The sequence below is a fragment of the Penicillium samsonianum genome (genome assembly GCF_028829775.1).
Source record: "Penicillium samsonianum strain IBT 33392 chromosome Unknown utg000007l_segment0_segment0, whole genome shotgun sequence".
Lineage (NCBI taxonomy): Eukaryota > Fungi > Ascomycota > Eurotiomycetes > Eurotiales > Aspergillaceae > Penicillium > Penicillium samsonianum.
In genome coordinates this window covers 5135697-5154248 of record NW_026643265.1, presented here as the reverse complement: position 1 = coordinate 5154248, position 18552 = coordinate 5135697, and the positions used below count along the sequence as shown (strand labels likewise).

At 48.2% G+C, this 18552-nt stretch overlaps 7 protein-coding genes across 7 annotated transcripts; 5 read left to right on the top strand and 2 right to left on the bottom strand.

Moving 5' to 3' along the window:
* Positions 1-678: 678 nt before the first annotated feature.
* Positions 679-2199, top strand: N7471_012841 (zinc finger MYND domain-containing protein; the record flags this gene model as incomplete). Its single annotated transcript, XM_057285560.1, has 1 exon — positions 679-2199. One exon carries the CDS (start codon positions 679-681, stop codon positions 2197-2199), a length of 1521 nt encoding a protein of 506 aa, XP_057131826.1.
* A 589-nt stretch (positions 2200-2788) lies between these two features.
* N7471_012840 (putative ATP-dependent RNA helicase (Hrh1)) lies at positions 2789-5274 on the top strand (the record flags this gene model as incomplete). The annotated part of the gene is made up of 2 exons (XM_057285559.1): positions 2789-4876; positions 4936-5274. 2 exons carry the CDS (start codon positions 2789-2791, stop codon positions 5272-5274), a joined length of 2427 nt encoding a protein of 808 aa, XP_057131825.1.
* A 1347-nt stretch (positions 5275-6621) lies between these two features.
* Positions 6622-8382, top strand: N7471_012839 (uncharacterized protein; the record flags this gene model as incomplete). The annotated part of the gene is made up of 1 exon (XM_057285558.1): positions 6622-8382. One exon carries the CDS (start codon positions 6622-6624, stop codon positions 8380-8382), a length of 1761 nt encoding a protein of 586 aa, XP_057131824.1.
* A 382-nt stretch (positions 8383-8764) lies between these two features.
* On the bottom strand, positions 8765-9151 carry N7471_012838 (Alkaline phosphatase-like alpha/beta/alpha; the record flags this gene model as incomplete). Its single annotated transcript, XM_057285557.1, has 1 exon — positions 8765-9151. One exon carries the CDS (start codon positions 9149-9151, stop codon positions 8765-8767), a length of 387 nt encoding a protein of 128 aa, XP_057131823.1.
* Positions 9152-10139: 988 nt separating this feature from the next.
* N7471_012837 (GMC family oxidoreductase) lies at positions 10140-12128 on the top strand (the record flags this gene model as incomplete). Its single annotated transcript, XM_057285556.1, has 6 exons — positions 10140-10267; positions 10314-10584; positions 10644-11435; positions 11485-11821; positions 11873-12036; positions 12084-12128. The coding sequence occupies 6 exons, from the start codon at positions 10140-10142 to the stop codon at positions 12126-12128; spliced, it is 1737 nt and encodes a 578-aa protein (XP_057131822.1).
* A 1606-nt stretch (positions 12129-13734) lies between these two features.
* N7471_012836 (glycosyltransferase) lies at positions 13735-16706 on the top strand (the record flags this gene model as incomplete). Its single annotated transcript, XM_057285555.1, has 7 exons — positions 13735-13849; positions 13911-14589; positions 14660-14820; positions 14880-15258; positions 15336-15686; positions 15779-16404; positions 16486-16706. 7 exons carry the CDS (start codon positions 13735-13737, stop codon positions 16704-16706), a joined length of 2532 nt encoding a protein of 843 aa, XP_057131821.1.
* A 391-nt stretch (positions 16707-17097) lies between these two features.
* Positions 17098-18228, bottom strand: N7471_012835 (DUF2985 domain-containing protein; the record flags this gene model as incomplete). Its single annotated transcript, XM_057285554.1, has 1 exon — positions 17098-18228. The coding sequence occupies one exon, from the start codon at positions 18226-18228 to the stop codon at positions 17098-17100; it is 1131 nt and encodes a 376-aa protein (XP_057131820.1).
* Between the last annotated feature and the right edge of the window lie 324 nt (positions 18229-18552).

The window sequence follows — 18552 nt, the reverse complement described above, 5'->3', positions numbered from 1 at the left end:
TTGAATCCGGCCGAGGCAGCTGTTAACGTACTGGGCCTTATTCATTTTGATTCAGTTGGCCTAGCACAGGTGCTCTACCGTGTTTTCTTGCGAATGTTCACCGATGAGGATGTCTCGAAGTTGCTTACCAGAATGGAAAGCGCACAAATACCATCTCTGCCAACTTACAACCGGGCGAGCTTTGTCGCTTTTCTTTGCCTCGTCAAGACACGGACTAGCACTGACTGGAATAAGACAATGGAGAAATTGCTTGATCTCATGGATCAAGATACCAGTCTTGCATTTGCCAATACCTACATGCAAGAGCTGATTCTGTGGATGCATCTGAAGGATCTTTACTCTGTTGATATTTTAAAAGGCCCACCAAATCGCCTGACTGGCCGTCCCCAAACTGGGACCTTGCAGGGCTGGCAGAACATGCCACCTATGGTCAATGTCACCCTTCGAGTTCCTCGAAACAAATTAGACCCCTTTATCGCCGAGACCATCAAGGTCGGTTTTACACCTCCGCTCCATGCCATTCTGCAATCTTCCTCACGAGCAGCCAACCAGTGGCAAAACATGTTCGCGGAAACTCAGATTGGATTTGGTATCCTTAAACACAAAGGATCCAGATACAGCGACTCGTTTGAAGTGGAAATCGATGAAGACCAATTGGGTTGGAAGGGAAAGTCGCCAATGTTTCTTTCTTTCTATGTCCCAAGCTGGATTTTACTTCAAGAACCATGTACCGCCACTGTCTCGCTGGCTATCCCGCACTCCCCTACAACAATCAGGATATTTGCCAGTAGCTTGGGACACAACTTGAGCATCTTCACTGCGAAACAAGAGGAAACTGAACATGTCTTCCTTACCAAGAACCAGCCACATCAGAGTGGTGTTATGTCCATCTATGGCTTTAATTCCGGGGACGTTAAAGACGAAGTTGCCCCCGATGGACACTCAAAAACAACCATCACTGCCACCGTCAATGAGAAAACGGGCCAAATTTCATCATTCACAAGCCGTGTGCAAATTCTATCTGAGCAATCTAAAGATCTACTTCGGGATGGGAGTGTGATCAAACAATCCTTACGATCACCGTTCAACTATGCTTTGTCTCTTGAAAAGGGTCCAAGCTTCAAAGCCAACTTCCCTGCTCCTGTTTTGGACTCTACTGCGAAAGTGCGAATTGCTCGCAAGTCATCTTACCTTGAGCTCGTCGCAGACATTGCTAAGTCCACCGACTGGTCAACCTTGCGGTCCTTCATGTATCCAGTATTCTTGGATTCGGGATCACCTGCTTTGTGGAATATGCCACACGTCAATCTCTCATCACTTCCTACCATAGACCTAACCAATCCTTCCTCTGAACGTCTGAAATGGCTACGAGTGCATCTCCCAACTATGTGGTCCGCATCAGAGACTGCCCTGAAGTTTAACCCTTCCTTGTCGGCTTCACCGAATGCCCGGGCCAGAGTGGACTTCAAGGACGGTTTATTCCACATCTTTCTAGGCTTCAGTGGAACAGCCGGTCCTCAGGCCTCCGTCTACGGTATCGACTGCCCTGAAGAGAAGGGCGTGCAAATGCTGATTTTCGTATCGAAGATGCTGCTTGATGTGTCGAATCGCACTGTTGTTCTTGACGCTGCAGTTCTCCCTCTGTACATTGATCTCATGCCGGAAATTATGCCTGCTCTGCAAGAGATGGCGAACAGCAACTATGCTCCCAAATCCATCCGCACCTCCAAAGATGAGCTTTATCTGTGGAAGGAAGCTCTGCCTGCCTGGACTGAGCGATGCCGATCGTGGGCTCACAGGCCCAATTGCGAGTACGTTGCAACGGGGAAAATTCCACTCTCGATCAAATTCGGGGGAAGAGTTCTGTGCTCGTGCGGGGAGGGCACACTACCAACTGATTTTATGCCCGAATTTGGTGGGTGGGAAGATCTTGCAAAGCACTGTGTGCGGATGGCCATTTCTCCAGCTTTTGCGTCAGCACTTGTTGACAAGCCCATTGATTTATCCGTACTTTCATCGGCTAGCGATGAGAGTGGTCAAGATTTGAACAGCTGCCAGGTCTGTGGTAAGGACAAGGAAGCCAATGGTTCGGGTTTGATGAATTGCTCGCGATGTCATAAAGCAAAGTACTGCTCGAGAGAGTGTCAGAAGGCGCATTGGAAGAAACATAAGAAGGTCTGCAAAGCGGATGGAAAGTGAGTGGAACTTGAAGTAATACTATCTCAAGCAAATGGAATGTCCGCACAATTTTACTTATTATTTGCTTACAGTACAGTACATATGTAGATATGTAAACGGTTTATCGGTGCGTTCTCAACGTATTCCAAACAAGAATAGTCGGCCGCTTATGTGGCCTTGTCAAGTCTTTTTTAGTAGTCTTTTTTAGTAGTCTTTTTTAGTAGTCTTTTATGATAGTCTTCTCAGACAGTCTCTTTAGATGTCCTTTTTGGTGGTCTTGTCAGATTCTTCTCATTTAGTCTTCTCAGTTAGTCTTTTAAGATGTCTGTTTTCATAGATATTTTCTCTCCCTTCTCAGTTTGTGAAGGAGGGAGCAGAAAAAAGTGGTAAGAGGCTTAATTGTGAAATGGACTTTTTCTATGTATAACCAGGGAAAAAGAACAAACAACGTATAATTTTAGGGGCTGACTAGCTGTACACGTTCCAACCTTGGAAGGTTCTGTTGTTGATGTTGATGTTGATAAGGATATTCTTATCAGCTTATCGATAAGGGTAAAAATTTCAGATTTGAGCTTCGTGTCTGCAACATTGTTTCGCGCCACAACTCAAAATGCCCGAAAAGGTCCGTACCGTGTTCGCGGACTCGGACGATGAGAAGATTGTGAAGCCCAAGCTCTCACTCCATTCCACAGAAGAACCCGAGCGCAAGAAGAAGAGAAACAAGAAGCGCAAGCTCGATGAGCCCGAAGCCTCCAAACCCGCCGATCACGATGAACCGAGGGAGATCCCTGCACCTGCCAAGCAGGTAGAAACAGCAGTTTCTGTGCCAAAAAAGCGACCAGAGACAGTATCTCAAACAAATGGCGCACTAGCATCAAAATCATACCCGAAATCGAAGAGACCGTTCACCGATACCAAAACCAACTTCACACCCTTACGAGAAAAGGCCAAAGCCCTTCTTGAGACGCGGCGAAAGCTCCCCGTATTCGAAAATGCCGATCTGATCCGCGATCTGCTACGCGAACAAGATGTGATGCTTTTAGTCGGTGAAACGGGTAGCGGAAAGAGTACGCAGATCCCGCAGTTCCTGGTGGACGAGTTCTGGTGTCGGCCCGTACCTACGCAAATCACACGGGACGGAAAGACGGAAAAGAAAATGGTCGGAGGATGCATCGCTATCACGCAGCCGCGTCGAGTCGCTGCCATTTCGCTGGCCCGCCGTGTAGCTGAGGAGATGGGTACACCGCTTGGATCGCATTCGCCTGCTAGCAAGGTCGGCTACGCGGTGCGATTCGATACGTCTACATCCCCCAGTACGCGGGTGAAGTTCTTGACTGAGGGAATGCTGCTCCAGGAGATGTTGCATGATCCGAACTTGACTAAGTACAGCGCTATTGTCGTCGATGAGGTCCACGAACGTGGCATCAATGTGGATCTCACACTTGGATTCCTACGTAATCTTGTATCCGGAAAGAAGGAGGGCCGGGGTGGTGTGTCGCTCAAGGTCGTTGTTATGAGTGCTACGGCTGATATGGAGAGTCTAACGGACTTCTTCCAACAAGGATTCAAACATCCGGAGCCAGAGCAGAAGGCTATCGAAGGAGCTGAGGCTGAGGCCGATAAAATGGATACTTCGAGTCCAAAGGATATCTCTGTCTGCCGCATTAAGGGTCGACAATTCGCGGTCAAAACTATTTACTCGCCCGCGCCAGTACATGACTTCGTGGATGCAGCGCTCAAAATTATCTTCCAGATTCACCAGAAGGAGCCAATGCCGGGTGATATCCTTGTCTTCCTGACTGGTCAGGAAACCGTCGAGGCCTTGGAACACCTGGTGAATGAATATGCCATGAGCATGGACCCATCACTTCCTAAAATTTTGGTTCTACCTCTGTTCGCCGCGCTGCCACAGGCTGCCCAGCAACGCGTCTTCGCCCCTGCTCCACCACGAACGCGCAAAGTTGTTCTATCCACTAATATTGCCGAGACTTCCGTCACTGTGTCTGGTGTGCGGCACGTGATTGACTGCGGCAAGGCAAAAGTCAAGCAGTTCCGCACTCGCCTTGGTCTTGACTCACTCCTGGTGAAGCCTATCTCCAAGTCCGCCGCGATCCAGCGAAAGGGTCGAGCTGGTCGTGAGGCCCCTGGCCAATGTTTCCGACTATACACAGAGAAGGACTATCTAGCCTTGGACGAGACAAACACGCCCGAGATTCTGCGCTGTGATCTGAGCCAAGCCCTGTTGAACATGAAGGCGCGTGGCGTTGATGACATTGTTGGATTCCCATTCCTGACCCGTCCACCACGCGAAGCACTTGAGAAAGCTCTTCTGCAGCTATTGAGCATTAATGCCCTTGAGGATGATGGAAAAATCAGCGCCGTCGGCCTACACATTGCCAAGCTGCCCTTGACTCCAACTCTGGGTCGCGTCCTGTTGGCAGCTGCCGAGAACGGATCTGAATGTTTGCTAGACGTCATTGATATTATCTCATGCCTGAGTGTGGAGAACATTTTCTTGAACACCACCTCCGAAGAGAAGAAGGAAGCAGCAGAGGCAGCCCGTCGCGATTTATACCGGCGCGAGGGTGACCACCTCACAATGCTGATGACTGTACGTGTCTATGCCGCTGAACACGCCGACCGCAAAGCATGGGCAGAACGGCACCTGGTATCCCACCGGGCGATGCAATCAGTCATGGTGAGTAGTGCATACATAGCTTCCAGACGCCAGTCATAAAACTAACAAAAACACACCAGGACGTCCGCAAACAACTCCGTACCCAATGCCGACAAGCCAAGCTGCTCACCAGCGAAGCCTTGAACAATACCTCATTACACGACCCCTCGCCCATCCTCATCCTCCAGAGTTTCCTAGCCGGATTCGCGACCAATACGGCTCGCCTCGTGCCCGATGGCAGCTATCGTACGATCGTTGGAAACCAAACGGTCGCCATCCACCCGTCGAGTGTGCTTTACGGCAAGAAGCTCGAGGCGATCATGTACAACGAATTCGTATTCACCAACCGAACTTACGCGCGTGGCGTTAGTGCTGTGCAGATGGATTGGGTGGGTGAGGCTTTGGCTGGGAAGGATTGATCGTTGGCTCCAGATGCTATATTATAGTAGATTAATATATACCCCGTGAGCTATGATGCCAGTTAGATTGGCATCTTTCACTTCTCTATCTGTCTTTCTCTCTCTTCGTAAAAATCCACAAACATTTTATGACACCTTGAATGGCAGGCACTTGGGGCCAATCGTGATCGAAAAGTGGGGAAAACAGAATAGTCGACAGTCTTTAAAAAAACGAAAGAGCCGGTGTCTGGATTTTGAGAAATACCGGGTTAAGCGATTTGATTGCTATGATCCTATTGTTCTCGCTTCCAGTCGCGTCGAGTTTACGTTCTAGTTGATCTGCAGATCTACAACTCTGCAACTAAGTTAGAAATTACTCTACTCAAGCGCAGCATATCGCAAACAAGACAATCAAGGACCCATTTCGCTTCAGTACAGGCAACGCCTGAACAGGATTCAAGCCAAGGAATCACACAATCATTGCAGGTGCCAGTTCACTATCTGCCACGGCCAACCCTCGGGTTTATTTCGCGTCGATTAAAAGAGTGGTATTCCTACTCAATCTGTTAATCTTCGACATTCAACTAACTTGAACCTTGGGGTCGCCAATAGTCATTCATATAAGCACCTCGCCTTTAGGGCCGAACTTGAGGTAAAAGTATGTTGGCGGTTTGCTATCTATCTCAACGGGGCAACTGAGGGGTATTAGTTAATATACAAGCGAAAACACGCCATCACGGTAGTCTTCTTGGCGATCGCATTGTTGCTAGGCTGATATCAAAGTACGGTGTAGTGTCTTTTCTTCAAAAGAGCCACCATGTTGGGTGTTTGACAGTAAAATGTGACTGTTGGGAAGTTCACACGTCACCGTGTCGATCCCGGTGACCGTCTTGTCAGCTGATGAGAATCCAAGATTATGGCTTCAGGCCATACCTCCATACAACATAGGTACTACATGTAGTAGGTAGGATATTGAACCACGTATTTACCTCTTCGAAACGGGCTAATAAAGCAAAAAGCAACGGATAAACACGTTGAAAAGTGGTCTCACCATTCCGATACCGGTTGCATCATTAGAGGATCACACTAGACGATCCCTTTTTGGGCATCATCCCTCTTATCAGCTAATCTGTCCCATCACCACCTGGGCACTCATCATCACCCTTGACCTTTTCTTTCAATGTTATTTTTGGACTCTTTCTACTCCTTTATTATTTCTCTTACTTACAACAACCTCCTTTATATGCTTTAATGCCTCTATTCCCTCTATTCCCCACTTGAACGGCCTTAACTCCTCCGTCATCTCTGGATCCACACCCAAACCCTCTTATCGTACCTATCTGCTTTGGCTGCAACCAAATCAGCAACATGGCCTTCCAGGTCCCAACACATGTTCCTCGCCGCAGAACTTCCTATTCAACCCCCCAGCCACCTACCCTCGAAATCCCCCTCTCCTTGTCGGAACAGCGCGATGACGACACCGCACAATGGGTCCTATTCTCCCCGACCGCTCGGACACACACGACTTCAACCGATCGCACGCGTACTGTAGGTGCTTCTCGACTGAGTGACTTCGGCTCCTTCGCTGCCACCCAGTCTGCAACTGGTGTCGAGGGTGACGCCGATGACGAGAATGCCCTCGACGACCAACTGGACGAAGATGGAACCGAACTGGACAGCCTAGACGATGGACTACACGCGTTTCGAGCACCAGAGCTGGCTCCCGCTTCCCCAATACGGTTTGATCAGGGGCCGCCGGCGATGCTTCCCGCCCATGATGGGTTAGGCAGTTTCCAGGCCTCGAGTCAGGCAGTCCAGGATCAACTGTGGCGGCATGAGCAATACAATCGCCAGCGGCCCTCGTATGGCCATCTCCAACATCGCCGTAACTCAAGTGTACAGAGGCATCTGGATACCGTTGAGGAGGGCGAGGCAAATGTCGAGCTAGAACGGTGGCAGCGAATCGAAGAATGGCGTATGGACCAGAGCCGGGCTCTGTTGCAGGAGATCGAACGGGAAACCCGACAAAGGCGGACTAGTCTGACCAGCCGATCGAACTTTCGCCGTTCTGTTGATCAGAGCCCCCAATCTCGTGTATCTGAGGTGCTATCACGGGATATATCCCTGTCGAAAGATGTCTCGGAGGATGAAGAGTCTTTCTGGCGCCGGATCACACGAACGGTGATCCGTGACCTGATCGGGATCGATGATTCCTTGCTCTCTGTGATATTTGGTGAGTCGTTGCCGCTGGACGCGCAACCTCATGGCCAGGACGACCCACTAGACATGGAAACGGTACTGGCTCGTGAACCAGAGCCAGAATATAGCGATTCACCAATGTGGCAGACAAAGGTACTTCAGACGATCGCCCATGAGCTCGGGATCCTTGTCCATCAACTTTGTGAACACCCCGGGGCATTTACAACATATTATCAAATGACTAAAGATATATCCGCCGAATATGCGGGTATGTCTCTCAACCGCCTAGCGGAAAGCGGAATCTCTCAGAAACCTGCCGAGTCCACCACATCAACCACGGCTAATACAACCGTCGACTCCATGCCATCCCCGCACTTCATGCCCACCCTTCGAGACTCAAATCGAGAGCACGAAGCACAATGGGGCATTGAAGACGAAGATCCAAAGCGATCTGACCAACTTCCCGAATCAACCAGACTTCAACAGGAATCCGAGTACTGGGAAAGTGGACTCGACGTAATGATGGTCTTCCGCTACCTCCGGAGTCGCTTCAGCCGCCGAGGTTACATGCCCAACGAAACGCACACACCAACCCCACCACGCCGCCCGCAAGACGCATCACGCCGAGCAGCCATCATCCGGCAACATCACCCGCTCGTAGCGCGAGCCCACAACCGATCACAAACCCAGACCCGTCGCGCCTCGCAATTCTCCGGTGTGTCAAACCCAGCGGGTGTCTCCTCGCCACTCCTACGACCGCATTTCCGGCGATCTGGCTCCAGTTGCGCCAGCCAGAGCGCCAAGCTCTCGGCTATTTCCAGTCGGCGCACGATGACAAGCTCCAGTCGAAACTACTGGGATATTGGCGGCAGCGAGACTAACAGCGCTATTGGTGTTGGAGCTGGGCTCGGCACTTGGGGTGAGGTGTGAACCCTTCTATATTTGTAGAGCACTTCATACATCCATCGGAGTGTGCAGACGGCAATGTTATTTCGGGGTGTCGCTTACTATATATGGGTGCATTCTGTTTTATGATCATTTAACGAACGAGCAATTTCTGGGTTTCATTGGCTTTTTGTTTATACCTGTGAATTATGGTGTGGTGGGGATTTGTTATTCTCGGTCTCTTCTCTTCATATATTGAAACTCGAACATACGGCATACAATTTCATCCACCAATACATTTCGGTTAAAGTCCACTGGTGGTCTAAATATGTTATGGTTGAACAGTGAGCGGAGAGACGACAAGGTGAGGGGCCACCGGCTTAAGAAGAATCACTGTACTTTATTTCGGTGAACTAAATGCAATAAATCACTTCACCGCAACACCCCAAGGCAGATCTCCATTAAAAATAGGCTGTCCCTTACTTTCAGGCGCATCGACATCAAAGTCGATACGATCCGGCACCTCGAACCCAGCCCCAAGATGATATCTAACAAATAGCAAGGAAACACCATCCCGGAACAACCAAGCATCTTCCGTCCTGCGCTGCCACTTCTCCAACGCAGCCCTCATCTCCTCAAGGACAGTCCGATACTCAGGATCCTTAACAAGTTTGCGAATCTCATTCGGGTCAGCCTGGAGATCATACAGTTCCTCAGCCAGACGAAAGAAATAATCCTTCAAAGGTCTAGACCCAACCATCCTAGGACTGGTATCGGCATTTCGGATCTTCTCCCACGTCAATGAGCAAATCATTCCGCAGATGAAAGAGAGTCAGAAGGACCTGACGAAATGTGAGGCCTTCAACTCCAACATCTTAGGACTGACTTGCTGATATTCCTCTAGCCCGTCCCTTCCAGGGTACCCTATTCAAGAATCCCCGGAGGCTGTCTTGAACCCGCTTGCGATCTATTTCATGGGGCGAACAGCTTTACATGGCAAGGATACACGAGGGTCGACGTCAGGTTCCCCCTCAACTACCAATACCGCTTCGCCTGGCATATTACAATCCAGACCGACTGTTCGACAATCTCATCAGACCTTCGTTATGACACCCTTGCAACCCATCCTTGAACGAGATCAATCACAACGGCCACACTCAGTCCATATGGACGAAGGATTTGCCATGATGCAGCCCTTCGATCCCGCCCCGAAGTCCAATCCACAAGTTCCAACACCTTCCCATAATTCTCATCTTTAGGCACTGCGGGATGGTGGGATCCGGCGGAAATGGCTGTAATGGACACGTTGGATGATCGAACTTCTCCTTGGCCCGCACAGTATCTGACTGTTGGCCAGTCAGGGGTCGATCGGTTTCTTTTTCCATTTTAGAATTGGTACATGATTGACTTGATAAATATACCGCTGTGGTTCCTTCAGTGCGCGATCTAGAGTCCGGCACGTTGCACAAATCCAACGCCAATGTAAAGGCTAGACTTAGATGATGTTCCGTGTCCAATATGGAATGCGATCTCCGTGTGCCCCAGTTGCAGTAATATGTCAAAGCTCAAGTTTCACACAGAACCATTGTGTGATCCTATCCCACTGAACAGATTAAAAACCTTACGATTATTGGGCAGCAAATGGTGTTCCGAGCTCCCGTGGAAAGTACCACGGCATGATGTTGAGCGACCTTCCACCCAACACTTGAGTTCTGAGTTCGGAGACGGCGCTGGATATAAAGATGGTATGATCAGGAGCGAGGCCATCAATTCTATGACTTTCCTCACCTTTTCCTTTTACAATGGCCACACCCACTCCAAATACATATGACTTTATTGTTGTGGGTGGTGGAACTGCTGGAAATGTCGTTGCAGGCAGATTAGCAGAGAATCCCGACGTGAAAGTCCTCGTGATTGAAGCTGGAGTTGGGTAAGTACTCCACCCACCTGCAATTCGCTAAATTGACACGGGATAGTAATCCAGACGATATCCCGACGATTACGACGCCCGCTCGCGCATTTGAACTCCGAAACAGCAAGTACGACTGGTCCTATCAGACGACCTTCGTCGACAAGCCAGACTACGAGCGTGTTGAAAAGCCAAATACCCGTGGAAAGGTGCTTGGCGGGAGTAGCAGCTTGAACTACTTCACCTGGATTCGTGGTAGTAGGGAAACATTCGATGCGTGGCAGGAGTATGGTGGCGATGAATGGACATGGGAGAAGTGCAAACACTATTTTGAAAAGGCATAGTATCCATCTGACCAGTTGAAAGGAGTATCACTTGCCAACAATCTCATCTTTAGCCAGCTTCATATCACGATGATGCTAGAGTGTATGATCCGCGATTTTCCAAGATCGCGCGGGAAGGCCCCCTCCACATTTCCCACGCAACTTTGCTCCCGGAAACTCGCGCTTTCCGGGATGCTCTAACAGATGCTTGGACTAGCAAGGGCCATGAATTAAAAGAAGATATCTACAACGGTAGGTTGGAGGGCCTCGCCCACTGTGTTAGTACAGTCTACGAGGGTGTTCGATCAAGCAGCGCAGTATATGTGACTGGGAAAGAGAATGTGGAGATAATGCATTCTACCGTCGCGACAAAGATCAACTTTGAAAGTTATACTGCAGTGAGCGTGACTGTGGTCGGGGCAGATTACAATGAGACCACATTGAAAGCAACGAAAGAGATCATTATTGCAGGTGGAGTTTTCGAAACACCCAAGCTATTACTTCTTTCCGGCATTGGTCCCAGACGTGAACTGGCTCGTCATGGAATCGATCCTGTGATAATGTCCGAGCATGTGGGCGAACATCTTCTCGACCATCCCATTCTTCCACATGTTTTTAAACTGAAGGATGGCATTGGTCTGGACCATATCCTCCTTCGAGGGGGACCTGCCCACGATTCTGCCGTAACGCAGTACGAGAAGGATAAAACGGGTCCACTGGCTAGCGGCCTCCTTGAGATGGTAGCCTTCCCATGCATCGACGGGCAACTCGAAAAACATGAGACGTACCGCAAAGCGAGGGCGAATAATGGAGGCAAAGATCCTTTTGGACCTGAAGGTCAACCTCATTTTGAGATTGACTTTATTGTATGTGGATGATCAACAGCTGCAGAAACGTATTTGCTAATACTACCAGCCTATGTTCTGTGATGCATTCCAGTGGCACTTCGATATCCCACCTGAGGGAGACTGGCTGACAGTGGTCGTCGACCTTCTTCATCCACAGTCAAAGGGCGGATATGTCAGACTCAATTCGATAGATCCACGTGAACAACCCGACATCAATCTGAACTACTTTACCGACGAGCTGGACATCCTCGCTTTGAGAGAGGGCATTCGATTTGTTGACGATATCCTTATGAACGGCGATGGAATGAAAGAGATCATTACTGAGGATTTCCCATGGCCCATGCCCCGCGAGTCGAATGAAGAGATGGATCGCCTTATCCTGGATCGGGCGCAGACTGGATATCGTTAGTTGACTGCCGTATACTGGTATGAAGTTTGAAGACTGATTTTTATAGCTCCCTGGGGCACTGCCAGACTGTCTCACGACATTGACCAAGGCGTCGTAGACTCTGAGCTGAGGGTCCATGGGGCTAATAGACTTCGCATTGTTGATGCGTCCATCATTCCGGTCATTCTGGACTGCCGGATCCAGAATGCAGTCTACATGATTGGGGAAAAGGTACGTCAAGGAACTAAACTCGTGGAACTCGATTCTAATTGTGTTAGGGTGCCGACATAATCAAAGCGGCTTATCCGGAGCTCTATAAATGAGCATGAGTTTAGTTCATGGACCACGCCGTTTCCATAGTTGTTTTTTTTTGGGGGAACCTTCAATATTCCCAAACGTGCAATGCAGTTCTCCTAGTCTATTTTGCGACGTGCAGTTGAAGCGTTATGTCAATTTGGCCAACGAGATAATATCATGTTACAATGAACAAATTACGGCGGTTTAAACGGTCTCTCTTTGCCATCCTTGTTGGGACTTTCTTTTCAGTATATTGTCAAGGTGTCTTTTTAACATATAACTTTTGATGTTCTATCATACTATTATGATAAACGACACAAATTTGTATAATTAAGGCTGGTTTTCAACGGTATTACCACATAGGTACAACAATATATATTCCACAGAACCCATCAAGCGCAACAAGCCAAATAGAGTAAATACTCTCGTGCTTTCATACGCCCCATTCCGTGCCAAAACTACAAGACTCACCCGATGTCGTTTTGTAGGAATTTCTTCTCTTTCTCAGCTTTTCCAACCGTGTATGCAACTGCGCATCCATGTTGGCTTGGTCCACATTTGAAATAAAGTACACATCTTTTGGATTTCTCATTTAACAGTCATGTCTTCCAATTGCCAGCTTGTGTTCAGAATATATAACTAAGGAAATAGGAATGCAGGCCAGGAATAGCAGCGATGCATATGCTGATGACCAATAGTGAGGCGCTGGCATTGGTTGAGCCAGATGTCAAACCTTTGGTGTCGGATTTGCATGTTAACCTAATAGAGAGCTATCTGTGAATATAGAAGAGCACGAGTCGATGAAAATATTCGCACGATGGACTAGGTAGGTTCTCGTGTGGGGTTTTAGGGCTGGTATAGCTGGGTACCTAGGCAGTAGCTATTATTAAACACCCGAGCCACAACTGTCTCTTTTTGCATGCTATTTAGGACCTTAGTCCTCCTTCCGAGGATACGATACACCTCATTTTCATGGAATGTGGTCATGGAGTGGGGCTGAGTATAACATCGAACTGGGCAGATCAAGCAAGTGCGAAATTTGGATACGCGTATAGATCGGACCCACCTGGCTTCCACTAGGTAGTGGCTCTAATCCGGGTGATCGTCGGAATTATAGATTACATAGTCCTGATACCACAATTACGTGTAACATACAGATTCGTAGTTTGTATTTCAAATGTATGACAATAAAGCACTTAAAGGCTTTTATTCAAAACCCTCTGACTTCCTATTATCTACGAACTGTTAAAATAATTGATAAGTCTTGCCTTCACTTATGATGCGGACTCCGACATACATACTTTGTACATACTAAATACGTACATACCGGGTATGTACCGTTTATACATCAATACGGGAACTTTACACCGTACTCGTATTCCAAATTTAACCATAAACGGGGGCAGGTGGGGCGTAGGGTTCAATTCGGCGGATCTTGATATAAGGTTTTTCCGAGTTTACCAAATAACTGATGGAAACATTGAAGTTTTTTCTCTTGTGTTTAAACATCCTGGGCTCGTGTTGTCTCTTCCAACATTGATCGCTTACCTGTAACCTTTGCTATCATCTTGGTTTTCTTTTCTTTTTCTTGATATACTGATATATTGTTTTTGACCCATGGAACACTCCAAAATGTATTCCAAGCAGGCCGACCCGGAGCCTCAAGAACAACCTCACGACCAACCCCCACCACCGTATGAGGTAGTTCCGCAAGATTTGAGTGAAGCCCAGGGCATCTCTGTTAACGGTACGCAACGCCAACTTGTCACACGGTTCTAGCTCGGTAAAGCAAATCTAACCTAGTACAGATGACGGCCGTGTTGTTGTGGATGCTAGTTCTCGGCTCTGCAGATCTCTTTCTAAACTATTGCCTCATGTTATTCGTCAGAGTGTCATACCTCCACCAAGTTATTCGGAAGCAGTGCCAACGTTCAAGTTTCCTCTGAATATTGTGATTCAAATCGTGGGCAGCAGAGGAGACGTCCAACCATTTGTTGCACTTGGCACTGAGCTACAAAAGATAGGTCATCGCGTGCGTATTGCAACACACAATGTTTTCGAGCACTTCATCCTCGAAGCCGGCTTGGAGTTTTACCCGATCGGCGGTGATCCGGCCGACCTGATGTCATATATGGTCAAGAATCCCGGGTTGATCCCCAGCCTAGACAGTCTACGTGAGGGAGATATTCGGAAAAAGCAACTAATGATGGCGGAAATTCTTCATGGTTGCTGGCAATCATGTCTGATGCCCGACCCTATCACAAATGCCCCCTTTGTAGCCAATGCCATCATTGCCAATCCTCCGAGCTTCGCGCATGTTCACTGCGCCCAGGCCCTAGGAATCCCACTTCACTTGATGTTTACAATGCCGTGGAGTCCAACAAAGGCATTCCCGCACCCGTTGGCCAATTTGAAAAATATTCCGGCCGACCAAGAGTGGCTCAATCGTGTCTCATATGGCGTCGTGGACTGGCTATCATGGCAAGGGTAAGTACTGGGCATTCCTCTAAAGTGTGTACAATGATCCAATAGCTGACTTGTCTTCCAAATGAAACAGTCTAGGGGGAGTGATCAACGATTGGCGGAAACATGAGCTAGAGCTCGAGCCAATTTCTCTTTCGGATGGCCCTTTCATTTTAACCAAACTGAATGTCCCCTATACCTATTGCTGGTCCCCTGGCCTAGTTCCTAAACCTGATGACTGGCCTCATAATTTTGGTGGGATATGATCGCTTTCGTTGAAGTCGTTGAACTTGTTGACTAACTCTCATGAATAGACGTCTGTGGGTTCTTCTTCCGCGACCCGCCCCATTACGAGCCTCCTGTTGAGATTGCGGAATTCCTTAACGCCGGGCCCCCTCCGATATATTTCGGATTCGGAAGCATTGTCCTCAAAGACCCAGAAGAGATAACAAAAACGATTCTACAGACGGTTCAGGAAACCGGGGTTCGGGCAATCATCTCACGCGGTTGGAGCAAACTAGGAGGGGTGGACTCGGGAAAACTAAACAGGAGTGATGTTCTATTTATAGGCGACTGCCCACACGAATGGTTATTTGAACGGGTCAGTGCGGTTGTTCATCATGGAGGTGCCGGTACAACGGCGTGCGGACTACGCAATGGCAAGCCTACAATCATCGTGCCATTCTTTGGAGAGTGAGTGACAGGCTGTTCCTTGGGTTTCACTTGAATTGCCCTATAGTGCTTTGGAATATTCTCTGACCTATTTTCAGCCAACTATTTTGGGGAGAAATGGTTTCTGCAGCCGGTGCAGGACCAGATCCTATACCGTACCAAGAACTGAAGGTCACAGCATTAGCCCAAGCAGTCCGGTTTTGCTTGAAACCAGAGGCAGTGCGCTCTGCACAGGGTATTGCCGCCAAAATGGAGCTGGAGGAAGGAGTGAAAACAGCTGTGGCATCATTCCATCGGAATTTACCGAAAGGTTTGGTAGAATGTGATCTACTACCGGAATTCCCGGCCGTTTGGAGATATCGCCTTGGAAAGAAAAGATTTCGCCTGTCAAAAGTTGCTGCGGAAATCCTTGTTGAAAAGAATCTGCTAGATGTCAAAAGGTTGAAACCGTAAGTCCCAACCTTCCCACTCTTAACCCATCTACCATGCGTTCCAACATCGGCGTTCGGTACACCTTTGACTGACCTGTTTTGAATGCAAGATACCAACCAAACCCCATTATCATCGAGAACACACGATGGGACCCAGTGACTGGTGTCTCCTCTGCTGGAATGGGATTCACATTTGATATGCTCAAAGCAGGAGGTGATATCTTTTATAAACCATACAAGGTATACCAAGACGGTCGCAATTTACCTGTTCCATCACCAACCGTTTCAGAAAATGGGCCTGCCCAACCGCTGTTACCAGGAGGCAGTGGATCATCAATCCGCAAAGCCCAATCGATGAATGATTTGACAGCATGCAGGGATGTTGAGCCTAAGAAAAAGGGCAGAGGCGCCGCGATGGCTTCAGCATCAACTCACGCTTCCGGGAAGCTCCTAGGAAAGATTGCTTCTGGGTTTATGGTCGATCTGCCTTTGGCCGCGGCTGAAGGCTTTCGTGTACTCCCTGGTCTATACGGAGACAAAGTTCCCCAATATGGAAAAGTAAAAGATTGGAAGTCTGGCGCAGTTGCAGGTGCTAAAAGCTTTGCTATGGGCATGGGAGGAGCTGTGACTGATGTCATATATCAGCCATATAAAGGTGCTAGAGACGGAGGCGCCGCAGGCTTTGCGGGTGGCTTGTTTAAAGGCACTTTCGGTGTGTTGGGCAAGATGGCACATGGTAAGAATATACTTTCCGTTTATTAATCCCCTTTAGTATTCTTTCGTTGTTTCGTCTTCGCTAACTTCTAACCAACTAAAGGCGGTATTGGCCTTGTTGCCTATCCCAGCCAGGGTATCAAACAATCCATTTATTCTGCATTTCATAAGAGCACACGGAACCTCATTGTGGCGGCTCTTCACCTAGAGGGAGAAGATATGGTTCGCCAAGAGAGAGTGAGAGGATTTGAAAATCGGAAGGTCATCGAAAGATTCATCGGCATGACCAAAAGTGAGTTCGATGATGACAGTGATTACATATAGATCGGCCATACTAGTGCAGAAAGATTCCCGGCCAACCTTTAATGAATTGTGGGTGTCAGGTACAGGTGTAATGCTTTGATTGATGATAGAAACTATGTAGGATTCCCTTTGCTAGGCTCAAGCATTGACATTTAGAAAATACCGATTCCAACCGATGCAATGAAGAAATTGCATGCAGGACACTTGCTTCTGGTTTTGTCCTCTTAACAGGGGAAGAACTTTGTGTAAATAAACCTAATCACCAATATCAACCCCGATAGTTGGAATACTAAGATGACTTTCCCAAACCTATAAGATCTTCGGACTGAACACGGGTTTAACTGTTACTCATATTATACCACTTTCGTTATATTTATATGCCGAGTCCTTTCGGCTCCTCGAATCCTGCGCATTAAACTAATCTCTCTATGGGTACATGCTTCTCATTCTCTGGTATCGTCTCAAAGAAAGCACCCTCGATCAGCTTGACCTTTCGCCCCTCCCACCATGATATTAGTCCTGCCAAGAGCGAACTGAAACAGCCTAGACCAATGAAAAGGCCAACTCCAAAGGCAGGGCGAGTATGTCGGTTGTACTCCCACATGAATGTCGCCATTCCAACTTGGAACAAGCTATTTAGCAACATATTTATCACCACAAAATCCATTTTCCATGATTTGGTAGGTCGAGCAACCTTGCCGGTGAGGGTCTCACGAAGTACCATTTCGTTGGAACTTGACACCTCCGAATCAGAATCCCGCATTCTAAACCAGCTCGAATTCCGCTTTGCAAGCTGCATTATAGATTTCTTGGATTTATTGGCCGAGCCGAAGTGCCACATCAGAAGCCAATATGTGTCGCGAATCCGCCACGGCGCCAGTCCCCACGAAGTTAGACAGAATAACGCATTGAGGATTTGGGAATCGATTTCAATCCATATTTCTTTGCGCTCCTTGCTCATTGAACCGACATTCAACAAGAGGAAGAATAACATGGCTCCCCAAGCGACCACATTGAGACCATAAATCAGGATGAAGAGGCCTGTAGGTGTAAGAATGAATCTCCATGCTGCAATAGCACCTTTTTTGCAGGCGTTGGCCCAAGACACCTTTGGAGCAATGTGACCTTGGATGCTCTTATGGTGATCAAGTCTAGGTTCAGGGAGGTTTTCACCTGGTCCAGCTATGTCCTTCTCATCCTGCAAGGTTGCAAGTTCTATCGTAGGCGCGGTCGCTCTCCGAATTATCGCACCGCCGACTGTATCTTGCGTGCTGACTCGTCTTACACCACGGCCGTGTACATCGAAGAAAACATCGTCGGGCGATCTCAGATCCGTCACATTCGGGGCGTGCGCAATCGCTGTCCCGGTCGCCTGCCACATTCCACCGGAGGGGTTGTAGTCGAGCAGTCTCGTGACAGTGCTGACCGAAGCTGAGCGTAGTGTCCGTCCCGTGGCCCGAAAGAGTGGTATTGTGGTATTGGAGCGGAGGAGATGTTGAGTTTCTGGCTGGGCTGATTGCCCTTCGGTCATGGTCTGGTCCATGGCCGTAATTCGTCAGTCGAATGTTTCGAAAGGTCGCCCAATTTGTGTAGGACTGTTCTAAAAGTGATGATGTTTCGTAGGAATCTGACAACAAAAATTAAAACGTTGAAATAATTTGGGAGCTTGTTGGGAAAGGGTCTTAAGAAGCTCAAAAGGGACCAGGTACTCTCTCTGCTAAGTAGCGCTGCAATCCTTGGTTCAGCCAAGTGAATCCAGTGGATACAGTGGAGCCAAGGGTTTTTGACTTTTTGGTAACTTACCAAGATGTACCATTACATACTGTTACACGTATCACTTTAGCTCGAATAAAACCCTAAAACCGCA